At 45.4% G+C, this 14,671-nt stretch overlaps 1 protein-coding gene across 1 annotated transcript in view; it reads right to left on the bottom strand.

Annotated features, from left to right (window-relative positions):
* Positions 1–14,671, bottom strand: part of SLC1A2 (solute carrier family 1 member 2) — a 159,581-nt gene that overhangs the window by 48,683 nt on the left and 96,227 nt on the right. The window contains exons 3-6 of the mRNA XM_070473187.1: positions 12,789–12,941; positions 10,297–10,547; positions 5,299–5,467; positions 520–646 (exon numbers count right to left, since the gene is read on the bottom strand). Coding sequence (XP_070329288.1) covers positions 520–646; positions 5,299–5,467; positions 10,297–10,547; positions 12,789–12,941 — 700 coding nt within the window. The remainder of the gene's footprint in view (positions 1–519; positions 647–5,298; positions 5,468–10,296; positions 10,548–12,788; positions 12,942–14,671) is intronic.

Raw genomic sequence — 14,671 nt, 5'->3', positions numbered from 1 at the left:
TTCCTCCAGGGCAGAGATGGGTGAACTTTTTATGTAAGGGGTCAAACAGTAAACTTTTTAGGCTTAGCAGTCTACACAGTCTTGGTCATAATTACTCCACTCTGTCTTTTAGCACAAAAGCAACCCTAAACAATACATGAGCAAATAGGTAGGCTGGGTCCCAACAAAACTATTTATGGGCACTGAATATGAATTTTGCATAACCATGTGTTGTGAATATTACTATTCTGGATTTTTTTTCCAGCAAAACAAAAACATAGAACCCATTCTTAACTCACAGGTCACACAAAACAAATGGCAGGTAAGATCTGGCCCACAGGCTATATAGTTTTCCTGCCCATTTTCTATGGAAAGTTTCAAAAAAGAGATTTGCATTCCTTTTTTCAAAGTCTTTCCAGAGAAATCTTTCCTTGATTCATGCTTGCTCACTCTTTCCTGCTAGGAGGGTCCAGGGTCCTTTGGAGACCCCAAGACCACCTCACACCCCCACCACAATGATGTAAGAACAGATCCACTTACCACATGATCATGATCACTAACTTCATTACAATTTCATTCAGAATGTTGAAGAATTCCACCATCAACTTGGCCTGCTCGCCCATCTTCCCCATGGCAATGCCAAAAGCAATGAAAAACCCTATCAGACCTGTTGGGTGAATCACAGGACACAAAAGGACAAATGATAAAATACATGTTTTCTTCTTGTTTGTAACCATCTCCTGTGTATGCAGCCACATTCTCACTACCAGCTACCCTATGAATTAAGCATTAAAAGACAGAAGTATTATGTCCCACACTGAAAATACCTTTCCCCTGCACAACTATGGCTTTCCTGAATATTTTCCACATGAGCAAGCTGAACTGTAAGCAGGTTAGTTCCTTGGAGAAAATGAATTCATTTTCATTCCAAACTAAAGCACTCTCTTCTCTCTCTCTCCCCCTCACTTATGAAGTCATGTGTAAGCGGGTTCCATTAGTACATAGATTAATGAAGGAAGGCTTGTTGGGACTTGGGGATTATCATGCAAACTTTGGAGTCAATATTAGAAGAGTAGAGATAAATTAGCCAATTCAGTCTCTGCCAGGGTTATGTCTATATTAGTTTGGTGTTATCCCAAATTAATATATGGTTGGTATATGTTTCACTCTAGGGAAATCCTAAACATAAAATTGTTTTTCTATTGCTAATTTGAGAAGGAGGAAGAAATCTTGAAAAATCAAAGGGAAAGCAATGAGAAATCCAAAACAGCTGGGAAACCCCAGATGACCCAGTTTGTTTGGATTTAACCTGTTATTTATTAATTCATCATCATTTTTTCCAAGGTCCAAACGGTTAGAATACTTTCTTTTTTACTGTGTGTGTGTTTTTTTTTTCAGGATCATAAAACTAGAATATACTCTTTGTTACTTCCTAGCCCCTTGGCCCTCTTCTCCTTTTACTTGATGTCACTTGACTTACATCTAAGTGCAGCCGCACCCCAGCTCCCAGGGTCGATCTAATCCCAGGCCAGGAGGGTTTGAGGAAGCCCGTCCCCACCTCTTGATGTCAGCATCAAATTGCACTAAGTCCTGGACCAAGACCAACAACCAACCTTGGATCTTATTTCTGTGTTGCCTTTGCCTCATTCTCTGAGTATCTGTCCTGGAAACCTGTCTGATATGTTAGTTCCTCCGAGGCAAGACCCAGCTTTCCTCTCCCCAGAAAACTCTCTCTGCCATCACTCCCTCCACCCCTCTTCCTCAGCATCTCACCCTGGAGTCTCACTCAGACTCTCCCAGTGTCTGGGGTGCACTCCATGGCTAACAGATGTCCCCATACTGACTGTGGGGGGGCAGGCAGTGTCTCTGGATTTCTGATAACCAGTCATCATGGGCCCAACTACCAATCTGTGACTGCCAGTCTTGGTGCTCCAATGCTAATGACTGCCATGGACTATAAGTCAATGTCATTGTCCCCTTGGCAATGGGCCCTTGCTTGCCCATCTGACTTTTTTTCTGCCCTGCAGTATGGGCCATCCACTCTTCCCTCTCTCCCCTTCCTTTTCCTTACACCTACTCTGTCCCATGTTGGCAGACTTTATTTCCAGCCCCTCCCTATTATATCCAGTTTCCTAAAGTGTCCACTTATGCCCACAGTCTTGAGCCATATCAAGGTAAATTATAGCATTATGATTTGATTCTTTTAGAGGAAAATTCTTTCTTTCCAAACTTCTGAATTTGCCTTTTCCATAGTTACCAAAACGATTCACTTCTCATACCAAGTACATATCAACCCAGATTGTTCAACTATCCTTTGCTGGACCCTCTCTTCTTCAGCAAAAAGAATCTAGCAGTTGCACTGAAATTCTTAATCCATTATATTTAATATTTCCCCTTTTTAGCTCTTAGCCAGAAACATTAACTAGTGACTTACAAGTCAGTTTTGGCCATAAACACAAAGGTGTAATGAGAATTAGCGTGACCTAGAATTAGAGTGACCTAGTTCTGCAGTAATAGAGGAAATCAAATTTAGTCTCATCTCAAGCCCACAGAGAGGAGTTTTCTAGGTGTGTGGTGAGTGATAATCTGTGAATATCATGGCTGAGAATAGTTAGTGTCACATGGTTAATTCCATCTGGAAATTTTAAGAGAAAATGCCCAAGGTCTCAAGGTCCCAAAGAACTGGGATAAAATAGCATCCCTGGCAGGGTCAGCAGAAAGTGTCCATCTCCATGAGTATAAGAGAGAGAGATGTTGAAAGAAGCAATCTCTCACAGGAGTTGACTTAAGTGGTTGGGATTGAATTGAAGTGAAGCCCAGAGTAGTCTGGAGGTTTGGGGAGTAGAGAAATGAGTCTTTAAAGAAGTGGGAGGCTGGAAGCGGAGTTTTTATCTTCACTATTGCAATGCTTGATCCTTGGGACTTTCCAAAGCCAAAAAACAAACCAAAACCAAAAAAAAAAAAAAAAAGCCACCATCTCTGCCTTGGAAGACCATGGAAAGAACCTTATTTCAGCCATGATTTGTAAATGGGAAGTTTCTCAACAGTTTAACTTCCCTTAGCTTTCCAGGGCCTCAATCTGCATTTAGAAACCCATGGCCAGCCTGTCATTTCCCTCTGTAAACACTGCCTCATTGAACTCACTCTCTGGAACAACCAGTGTTTCATTTGAACAAAGCCCTCTTAGACTTGGTCACTGGGGCTGAGCAAGTCCTGAATGGTGGTGAAACTCCCCAGTACAACCAAAGGTCATGTGACTTCCCAGAATCCACCAAGATGCTGGAAACGACCACAAAAAGTATTCTGAATGACTCACTCCAGAGCCTGACCCCATTACTCATGGCCACAGTACAAAACGGTGGGGCCACATTGACCGTGGGTTGTGGGGGGACAAGGGGAGTTGGGAATGCCTGAAAGGTCACAGGTATCTGGGCAGTGGCAAAGAAGAGCCACTCAAGGTTGGATGCAGGTGTTTGCAAACCCTCCTCCTCAGAGGAACTCTCCCACTTTCTCCTTCCTCCTCTCGCCTCCCACTGATTGTCAACAATATTTATTGATCTTCTGTTGCCTGGCAACCTGGTCTCCTTATCTCTTCCCTCACTCTCACTTCCTGTCAGGTCAAAGAAAAAGACACTTTTCAGTGGTGGGGCAATCTTGCTGAGTCAACCATTCTGGATGAGTAAGGAGTACGGTTACCAAATTTAGATTAAAAAAAAAAAAAGGACTCCCAGATAAAATCTGAATTTCAGATAAAGAGTGAATTTTTTAAATACAAGTATATCTGGTGCAATATTTGGGATATAACCCTTTAACATTATCTGTTGTTTATCTGAAAGTGAAAAGTGAAAGTGAAGTCGCTTAGTCGTGTCTGAATCTTTGCAACCCCATGGACTGTAGCCCACCAGGCTTCTCCATCCATGGAACTTCCCAGGCAAGAATACTGGAGTGGGTTGCCTTTTCTTTCTCCAGGAAATCTTCCCGACCCAGGGATGGAACCCAGGTCTCCTGCATTGCAGGCAGATGCTTTACTATCTGAGCCACCAGGGAAGCCCTGAAATTCACGTGAAATGGGCACCCCGTATTTTAACTGACACCCCTACCAAAGAGACAAGGGCATTTGATCTCCTAGATGACAAAGAGAGCTCAATCTTTTCTAAAGAGCTCTCATTCAAATCCTTAGAAAGCTCACTCTGCATGGATCAGCATATTTCTTCCACATAGATTTCCCATTTCTTGTCCCTTATGACCAAATGTCCCTCTGTCTTGGCTTGGGGACACCATTCTAACAGTGGACTGGGTTATGGTGGGGAGAATGGACCCAGGGGGTAGGTGGGGAGTAAACTGAGCAAACTAGAGTTATCCCCATGATAGGAGTATCTTCTATGGGTTTTTTCTACTGAGCAGCTCACCTTTAATGATGAGAGTAGCTCACGTGATAAAGCACATGGCACATACTGCTGTGCCCATGTGCACAGTCTCACGGAATCCTCACAATGATCTACAAGAGAAATGCCAACTCCATGCCCACTTTACAGATGAATCTTGAGACATAGAGGAATCTGTCCACAGTTAGATAATCAGTGATGCAGTCCACAAGGGATGCAAACAGGATCCAAACTGGTCTAACTGCAAAGTCCAAGAACCCCTGTGCATGTCAATGTATGGCAAAAACCATTACAATATTGTAAAGCAATTAGCCTCCAACTAATAAAAATACATGAAAAAAAAAAAAAAGAACCTCTGTGATGGCATGCTCAGATGGTTCCACACTTGGGGAAAGGGCTCCCTGGAATCCCAGAAAGTTAAAACAAAAGCTTCTCCTTTTGAGAAGCTCCTTTAAGCACCAATGCCAACACTTTCCATTTCTAAAAGTACTGCCTTTGTTTATAGACTGTGAGGACTGGGGCGGGACAGCTCTTATGCCTACACAGTCTTGGGACTCACACAAGGGTGGCTAGAAAAGAAAGAAATGAAAGACTTGGAAGTGTAACCTCATGAAATGGAGAGTCAGAGCAAGTGACTGGCCAACACCAGACAGAAAGTCGGGGGAAGTGCCCCGTGAGCGTCAGTCCCTTCTCCTTCTCCGACTCCAGTCCCCACACCCCCACTTGGTATTGCTCCAGCCTTCTCCCTTGCCCTTCATCTCAACTCTCAGTCCCAGTTACCCTCAAATCGCTCCCCAGAGAAAGCCTCTTGCTCCACCTACAGGACAGCAGGGTGACTGGCTTTCTGAGAAGGACACAGGGAGGCCCGGGTGCTGCTCTGCGGGAAAGGCCGGCCACGTGGCCCCGGCAAGGCGGTGAAGACAAGGGTACTCACCTAAGACATTCATGCCATCCTTGAACTCCAGGCCCTTCTTGATAACCACCTGGGTCTCCTCCGGAGCCTCGGTCACAGTCTCGTTCAACAGCGAGAGGACAGCGTCGGTGGCATTGCTGTCCTCGTCTGATGGGGGGGCCACCAGAACTTTCTTTGTCACTGTTTGAATCTAATGGGGTGGGGGGAAAAAACATAAAGACAAGATGCGGTTAAAATTACCAAAATCCTAGCCAATTATGTTTTAAAATTCCTAATAGGTAAAAAATAATTAAGAAATGTCATAAACGAGATTATAAAATTGGGGAATATTTTATATGTCTGTGTTTGACAGAGTGATGCTTTAAGGCACAAATACAGGTGAGAAATGGCTGTCCTCATCCCATGGTAGGGACAGGATTTATAACATTCTCTTGTAACTACTATGAGCAGTACGGTCAGTAACAGGACACAAGCTTTGAGTGGAGGGACGCCTGTCTTCTTCTTTCATTCCCAGGGAGACAATATCAAATATGAGACCCAGTTGGATGACCTGCTGGCCCCTGTGATGGGTCCTGGGTATGGCCCGGAACAGGAGGCAGAGGGTCTTGGTGGGGGTCAGATCAGCACCCCATAACCCACATGATTTGCTTCTCTCTGCCTGGTTTCCGTCACACGGAGTCTTCACAGACCCACTGTCATGCGGGCTCCTCCCAGAGCCTGGCTCTGCTGGGGATTTCCACCTGGCTGCCAGATGTGCCAGCCACCAGCAGCCACCACAGCAGGGAGGTGTGAGGTGGGAAGACAGCCTCTCCTTCCGGGCAATAATGCCAAGACTTGCTTCCTGTTCCCCAAGCATCTCTGGGCCAACAGTCCCCTAAGAAGCTCTTGGGCTGTTCCTCGACATCTGGGGGCAGCCATCCTATTTTCAAAGGTGCCAGGCACTCTGCATGCTGTGAAAATGCAACGTCTGAGCCCAGAGAATCACTCCTTCCCCGGGCATGAAAATAGAAGGCGTGCAGAATCCTAGAATGTCAGTGCCGGCACGTAGTAGGCGACAGATGGCTGAAGCCTGAATAGATACGGAAGCAGAGGCATGGAAAAGTCAAGTGACTCGTCAGATGTCATAGAGTTACTGGGACTTCAACTTCGATGCACTGACCACCCCCGAGTTCTTTTACCAGCTGTGCTGCCTGCTAAACTATGTGGACACAATCCTCCAGCAGCTGAGCTCAAGGGTAAGCAAGGCTGAGCAGATCGGCTCTCCTAACCGGGAGCGGGAAGTACAGCATACACTCCCTGGGGCGAGGCAGTGCTCTGTGCTCCAACCTGGCCACATGCACTTGTGCTGGGAGAGGGGCAGGTCGGCTGAATGGGAGCAGGCAGCTCACAGCCCCCTGGACCTGGGCAACGATGGCCCAAAGAGAGAATGCAGGGGAGATCTGAAGGGAAGCCTCCATGGACAACAGAGTCATGTGCCTGGGGACAAAGTGGGGACCATAGCCAAATACAGGCCTATTCTGAGAAAGCTAAAATAGTTAAAGCTCCAAAGGGTAATGGCCATGTGTGTGCTCAGTCACGTCAGTCATATCCGACTCTTTGCGGCCCCATGGACCAGCAGGCTCCTCTGTCCATGGGATTCTCCAGGCAAGATTACTAGAGTGGGCTGCCATTTCCTTCTCCAGGGGACCTTCCTGATCCAGGGATCGAACACTTGTCTCTTGAGTCTCCTGCATGGCAGGCGGATTCTTTACCACTAGCGCCACCACAGCCATTGGCCTGAATGAATGGTGGCCTCCAGGATCAGGTGGCCAGGTATTCCATGATCATGCAACATCTGTCTATCTCTTATATCAACAGGAGCCCCTCAAGACTCACAGGGCTGAGTAACTAACCCTAGGACCGAGAGTTAGTAGTTACTAAGGCAGGATTCAAAGTGAGCTCTGTTGACTCCAAAATGCTGCTCCCCAAGAGCACAGGTGAGTGGCTTGAGCTGGAGGCCAGGCGCTAGGGATGCTGCCATCCAGACGGGGTTCTCTGCCTTTCTTTCTGGCAATACCATGTCACCGTTTAAGCGTTCCCTGTCTTCCAACCCTCTTCAAGACCCTCCTAAGCCCGTGGGATTGCACTCACGTTAAGCTCCCTTTCCTCTGGGCTGCCCAGAGATTGGCTTATGAAATCTGCACCCTCCCTCAGCCTGAGGTAAAATATTCCATATGATTTTTTTTCCCCCCAGTAGTCCTAACCCAAAGGGACTATGTCCTTGGATTTCGCTGGAAGACTAAGGGCTCACTCCTCATGTGAATTTTGCCAGTGGAGGTGTGGGTCCAGGGCCGGGCGGAGAAGGTGCTGCCCCCCACATCCTGGTGCTGCCCCCCACCCCTCAGTGCCCTTTGGCTGGGGCAGCAACCTGCAGAGATTGCCCATCGACCAGACAGCTCAGGGAGCGTGAGCATGGCTGACACCAAAGAACTCTCCTCTAGCTCACATCCATAGCTCCAGGGGCCTGCCTGCTTCTCAGTCCTGCCTCACTCACTCAGACAAAAGGCACTCCTTGCATGGAGCGTGGTCATGATCGGGCACCGGAGGGAAGCCCAAATCTGTCCCTCTCCCCTCCCTCCGATACTACTCCCACCCCGGGTCTCCTACCGGCTCAGTCTCCCGCTGCTCCCGCTCCAGAGAGCTCTTTCCAAAACATTAAGAATAGACTTGGCACCTGTCCATTGCCCTAAAACCAGCAAGTTCGTCTTTCTAAACAGGCTGGCTGAGGGGCAGGGGCATTAGAGAGAGGGTACCTGGAAGCACCCCTTCCCTAGCCTGTTTCATTCTTCTTTTTTTCAATCTATGACTCCTTGCAGGACAAAGAATGTTTTTATTTTCTTAAATGTACTTATTTACGGCTGCACTGGGTCTTCATCGCTTGCTCTAGTCGCGGCGGGTGGGGGCTCCTCTTCTTTGCGGCACGAGGCCTTCTGTGGCAGTGGCTTCTCTTGTTGCGAAGCACAGGCCCTCGGTTATGCAGGCTTCAGCAGCCGCAGCCCGCGGACTCAGCAGTCACGGCACACGGGCTCAGCCACTCCGTGGCACGTGGAATCTTCCCAGACCAGGGACCACACCCATGTCCCCTGCACTGGCAGGCGGACTCCCGTCCACTGCACCAGGGAAGCCCCCGAGTCGGTTTCTAGTCACTCCCCACTCAGCTTCTCCTGCCTGGGATGTCTCCTTTAATATAGCTCCTTGCTACAAGTGCATCCAAAGTGGCGTTGGAAAGCACAGACCATATTCCAGATTTATCCAGAGTGCACTGGCTCAGCAGTGGGTGGGAATGGCACCTTGAGGTCAGCTGGAGATGCAGACTTCTCTTCTCTGTAACCTGTTTCCTAACTTTATTCTTCTGTGATTCACTGGAAATGGTTGAAGGAGGTCCCTTGGTTCTAGTTTACTTCCAACCGGGGCTAATGGGAACGGAGGTGTATTCTAACCTAAACTAATTTTGGGTCTAGACAAGAGGCTGGTTGCCTGTTGAGGGGGGTCTGGGCAGCTGACTCAGTGAATTTACTTGAGAGAGGCTAGGATTTGGGACCCGGGACCCAGGACCCTTTGCTACCACGCTTGCATCGGGGCAAATGTCTCCTCAATCAACAGGAAAAAGAAGTTATTAGGGACTAAAGACAACTGCATGCATGCACGGTTGAGGCAAATTATGAACAACACAATGCAAAAAGGCCCAAAACCCAACTGCCACTTCTGAGGTTTCTGGAACAAAAGCAGGGTACCAGGCATGACCCCTGCACACAGTGCCACCAAGGGAGTGGGCAGACCACCCAAGGCACCCTACTGGCCTAACCCCTGGACTACCCTACCCTCACCCAGTTTAAGGGACCAGCTTGTCCTGCACCCCTGCACTCCCCCAACCCGCCACCCCCCCCCACACACATTCAGGGACAAAGCAAAAGAGGCTGTTACTTGTTCTCACTCCCTCTAGCTGCAGCCTTGCCTGAATTTCTCGTCTGACCTCTTATCAATTTCTAGAGTCTAAGAACTCTGGCCGGTAATATACCCAGCAGAATCAACAGGTTTTAAAAACTGTGTGTTAAAAAAAGCAGATATGCGTGTACGCAGTTGGTAGGAGTATATATTGCTACAAATTTTGTAGGACCATTTTTTTAGGACCATTTTTTATAACATCAGCAAATTCAAAATATCAACTATTTGGCAAGGCATGTTTTGCTTCTAGAAATTATCCTTTAGAAATACTACACAACAACAGAAAAAGAGAGATGACACTAAAACCCTGTTAAACAAGAAAGTAGAATATAGCACCGTATGTATGATGCAATACTCCCAGATAGATATTTTTTTAATTTTATATACATATACACAACATATATGTGACAAATATATATATATATATATATACACACATAGGAGGAAACATGAGTAGTCTAGGGAAGGGACATGGGGACTTGAATTTTTACTTTATGTGCATCTAAAAATTTCTTTAAATTTCTACAGTCCTCATGTATTACTTTGACAAATACCCTCAAGTATTAATTGGATGAATACCCAATTACTGGGCCCATTCTGGAGATTCTGATTTTGTAGAGCATAAATAAGCATTTTGAAGTGGACCACATGTGCTTTCGCTACATTGCTAAGATCAAGAACCACTGGGTACTCTAGAAGGTTGTGGGCAAGGGTGATAAAAATGTGCCTGTGGATGATAAAGAGACAAGAACCAAAAAGAAGAAAAAGAGACAAACAGAAAAAGGGAGAAGAGAAATTCCAGAGCTAAATGCTATTAAAAATACTGCAAAAGAAATGGAAGTTAAAAAAAAAAAAAAAAGACTAAGCGACTCCTATCCAAATATTCTGCCCCAGAGGACCCCCCACAACACTTAGGCAGAGATATAAATATGAAAAAAATTACTGCCCACAGCTGATTTGCTGAAATAGTCTCAAAGTTATCACCTTCATAACACTGGAGTTTGGAGACGTAAGACTATCAGAACTCTGGGTTACCTGCTGAAAACAGGCTTGAACGAGGTTTTCCGGGAAGAGATTCCGAATAAGGTCCAAAAAGGCATCTAAGCTGGACACTTCATCATTCTTCTTCCCAGGCCCCAGTTGCTTCTTGAGTTTGGGGTTTCCTGGGTGGATGGCCAGGACAAGGATGACCCCCAACACCGCAGCAATGATGGTTGTGGACATGTAGTATACCATAGCTCTTGTGCCTAAGCGGCCGCTGGCTTTAGCATCCAGGCCTGACAACCCTGGATAGAAAAAGAAGTCCAGTTCCATTATCTTCCTATTACTTGCCCCCGTCTGCATACCCACAGTTTCCCCAGGTGCTCAGTGGTAAAGAATTCGTCTGCAGTGCAGGGGACCTGGGTTTGATCCCAAGGTTGGGAAGATTCCCTGGCAGAGAAAATGGCAACCCACTCCAGTATTCTTGCCTGGAGAATCCCCATGGACAGAGGAGCCTGATGGCCTATAGTCCATGGGGTTGCAAACAGTTGGACACGACTGAAGCTACTTGGCGCGCATACCTATACCAACCCTTGGCTTTGTATTACTCAAATGTATTAATGGTTAATTAAACCTCCTTCAACTGAATATTTGGTCATTGCCACAGTTTATGATTCAATTTTCCAAGGATATTTTTGAGACTCTAGAGGGTGGTGCTAGTGGTAAAGAATCTGCCTGCCAACGCAGGAGACACAAGAGACACAATTCTATCCAAACCCACGCCAGTATTCTTGCCTGGAAAATCCCATGGACAGAGGAGCATGGTGGGCTGCAGTCCACGGGGGTCACAAGAGTCAGACATGACTGTGCGACTGATCACATGCACACAGGGAACTGGGAAGAGTTGGAGAACATCTGGTCCAGGGTTTATAAACTGATTGGTGGCAACATTTTTTTTTCAGCCTGTGATAGTGAAAGTTGAATGCTCTATTCAATTTTTGATTCTGAGATTATGTCCTTCCCACTTCTTAGGTATTAAGAAATCCTTTCCTTATGAAGTGGTGATGCTGGTACATGTTAGGTTTTCTTGTTTGTTTGTTTGAAGGTCCTCACTTAGGGAAACAAAAGGTTGGTAGCCCTATGTATTCAAAATCTCTTTTGAATACATTAAGGGTCACAAAATCCAAAGTCTGGGAAAGTGGAAATGGTTCTAGCATAGCCCTATCACTCGTGATGGAGACCACGTTTTCTGACCTTCTGCAGGGATGTCAGGACACATGCGCAAAACACCCAGCATGGGTGGAAGCTTCATCTGTATCTCAGAAGCTTCTGTGATGGTTAGCAGAAATTCCAAGCAAGTCACAAAAACTCCAGCCTTCACTGGGTTTTTTTCCAGTAGTTTCTTCAGTTTTTCTACTTCCTGGTTTCAGTTCCTGCTTTTACTAGACTGAGACATGCAACTTTTACTGGGGATCAGTCTTTTTTTGCCATGGGGGAGGAAGCTATGATTGACATTAACTTTTCTGAATGAAGCTGACCCATATATGACCTATTTGTCCTTACAATCTGAAGTCTAACTCTGACTAATGGAAATGAGACTTCCTTACTGGGTTGGCTAATGTACAGTCTATTAAACAAGCATGGAAAACAAATTTCTCTGGTTTCAAAAGGAGCATTTAAAGTAAAATACAGCTTTACTCAGTCTAAGGCTGAATGCTAACACCTTCCTGACACTGAGTGTCAGCTCTTTCCCTCACTGGATTCATTGGTCAACCAGCTATGAGACTGTAACAGCTGAGTTACAGAGTTCTTGGAGTTACCAGAGTTTCACTATATTCATAAGGTAGATGGTCTAGAACAGATTTCTCAAGGTTTCCCAGCCTGTTGGTCCCCCAGATACAAACCAAAACCCAGTTCTTCATCCCTAACCCAGAACTTAGTCTCTAAAATGCAACAATTTCAACAACATTTGAGTAATATTTGGTAAGGAGGAAACTACCTGTATAAGCCCAGGGAGGGGAAAAAAAAGATACTTTCAAATGAAACAACTCTTTGAGCCAAAAAACAAGTAGACATGAACTATACATTAAGGGTATCTTTCTTCTGAAACACTCCAAGAGTTTCTTATCTAGTATTTCATTTATCTTTAATAACCACTTCCCTCTACACCCAATTAAATATTAAAGAAAAAACTTCTTTTTCTATGCGTTATCTTTATTTGTCAGTTTCTGAACAAGTACAGTATAGAAAATGAGAAAAGTGTACATTAAAAATTAAAATCTATAGAGATGATCACTTTTAACATATGGCTATTTCCTTTTTATCTTTTGTTGCACAGACAGATGGACCGACCAATAGACGGCAAACTCTTTTTTTTAGGGTTGCTTATTTCAGTTTTGGAGATAGGAAAACCAAGACTCTGAAGTGAAATGACACAGATGATGATCCGATTCATTGATTCAACCAAATTGAGATTTTATGGTCAGTCCAAAAGCAGGAGCAGGAGTATGACCCACTTCAACCCAGTGCCAGAGAAGTGGTCTTACCTGTGATTAAACTGGAGATGATTAGAGGGAGAATGAGCATTTTCAGCATCCTCATGAGTATATCCCCTGGAAACGCTATTAGCATAACCACATCTGGGTGGATAGGAGATGCCAAGCGAAGAAGTCCTCCACATACTGCCCCCAGGATGACACCTATAAGGAAGGAGAAAAAATATGAATCTATTTTTTGCCCTCATCAAGTGAATAAATAGTTCTAGGATATCGTTCAATAACATTGACTTTTCTCGTACCTCTCTATTATCAGATGATGACTAACACATAACAAAAATACCATTAGAAAAGTGAAGATAATTTTGTTGACTTGTGAGAAAATATTTTCTATCTCCAACTCTTCTAAAAGGCTGCACTGGAAGAGCCAAGAAGAGCCTTCTGAAGGCTTTGTGGGAAATATAACCTGGCAACTTGATCCCAGTTTCTTTAGGATATCATCCACTTGCAGAGTCAGGGATTGTCAGTAGAAATAACCCACAACGTCAGATATGCTTCTTTTCCAAGTCTAGCCTGGCAACATGCCATGGTGTCTAATATATTTCTTATCTTTTTAACTGAATATCAGACAAAAGGAACATTTAAGCAATCAAACTGGGGTTAGTTTTCTTTTTTCTACTATTTTCTTTGACCTCCAGTCATTTCCCCGTGGCTCATCCTCAAGGAGCTTTGTCTTTGACTTCTATGTCCTGATACATAATCTTGAGACGTGCTGATCTTAGAAGGGAGATCAAGGAGGGTGTCTAAAAATATAAGATTTGGGAGGAAACTTCAGGCAGAGTTGCTACCAGGAGGCTTTTGCTTTGCATACTCAAGGATTCCACAACAAAACCTTGGATCGCTCAAAACTGGTGGCTAACATAAGCCACCCTTGTGGAAACCATAAATGGGGTCATAAGCATGACGGGAGTCGGGGAGGGAGGCAGCAGGGTCCTAGGTATGTGGCTACGGGATTAACTCCCGAGATGCAAAGAGAGTAAGTAACACGGCCAGAAATCGGATATTGTTTTCTTCCACAAGTGAAGAGCACACTTTTTCAAAACTTAAGGTGAATGAAATTTCATCCCTTCTATGGAGGGTAACCCTTGGAAGACCCTATCATGCTTGTGGTTTTCTTCTATTAAGTGAACTGAGCTGGGGCAAATGTCCACTCCTGACTGTCGTCCACTGACATCCAAGATGACTGACTCAAAGGAGAAGGCGTGAAGTGATGTGGTTTTAGTACAAGAAACTGCAATTTCCCCTATTTTCAATAAATCCTGGTTGAAAACCCAAGGCCAAGTCTATATCAATGGTCACACAAAAGGACAACCAGCACCTGGCTGAGACCTGAAGCATAGGAGCAAGGCTTTTGAGGTGGAGTTGGAGCAGGTCAAAGCTTCAGGACAAGCTTCTTCCACATGGACCTTGTTAGCTACTGTGCTAACTGAATCTAAGTTAATGAGGGGCATGGAGAAGGTGAATCCTTGGACTCCTGTTGGTGAGGTTTTGGCAACTGTTGTCTTCATCAGGACTCAGGTACTTCTCTAAATGTGGTATACTGACCATCTGCTTTGGAATCACCTAGAAGGTTTAAGGGGCTTCCCCAGTGGCTTAGTGGTAAAGAATCCACCTGCCATGCAGAAGATATAGGAGATGTGGGTTGGATCCATGGGTGGGGAAGATCCCCTGGAGGAGGGCATGGCAACCCACTCCGGTATTCTTGCCTGGAAAATCCCATGGACAGAGGAGCCTGGCGGGCTACAGTCCATAGGGTCACAAAGGGTTGGACACGAGTGAAGTGACTGAGTGCACGCACACACACACACACACACACACACACACACACACACACATGCACAGACGGTTTAAGATGCAGATTCCAAGGTCTCATG

The sequence above is a fragment of the Odocoileus virginianus genome, chromosome 10, assembly GCF_023699985.2.
Source record: "Odocoileus virginianus isolate 20LAN1187 ecotype Illinois chromosome 10, Ovbor_1.2, whole genome shotgun sequence".
In the NCBI taxonomy this organism is placed as follows: Eukaryota; Metazoa; Chordata; class Mammalia; order Artiodactyla; family Cervidae; genus Odocoileus; species Odocoileus virginianus.
This window is presented reverse-complemented; position numbering and strand designations above follow the sequence as displayed.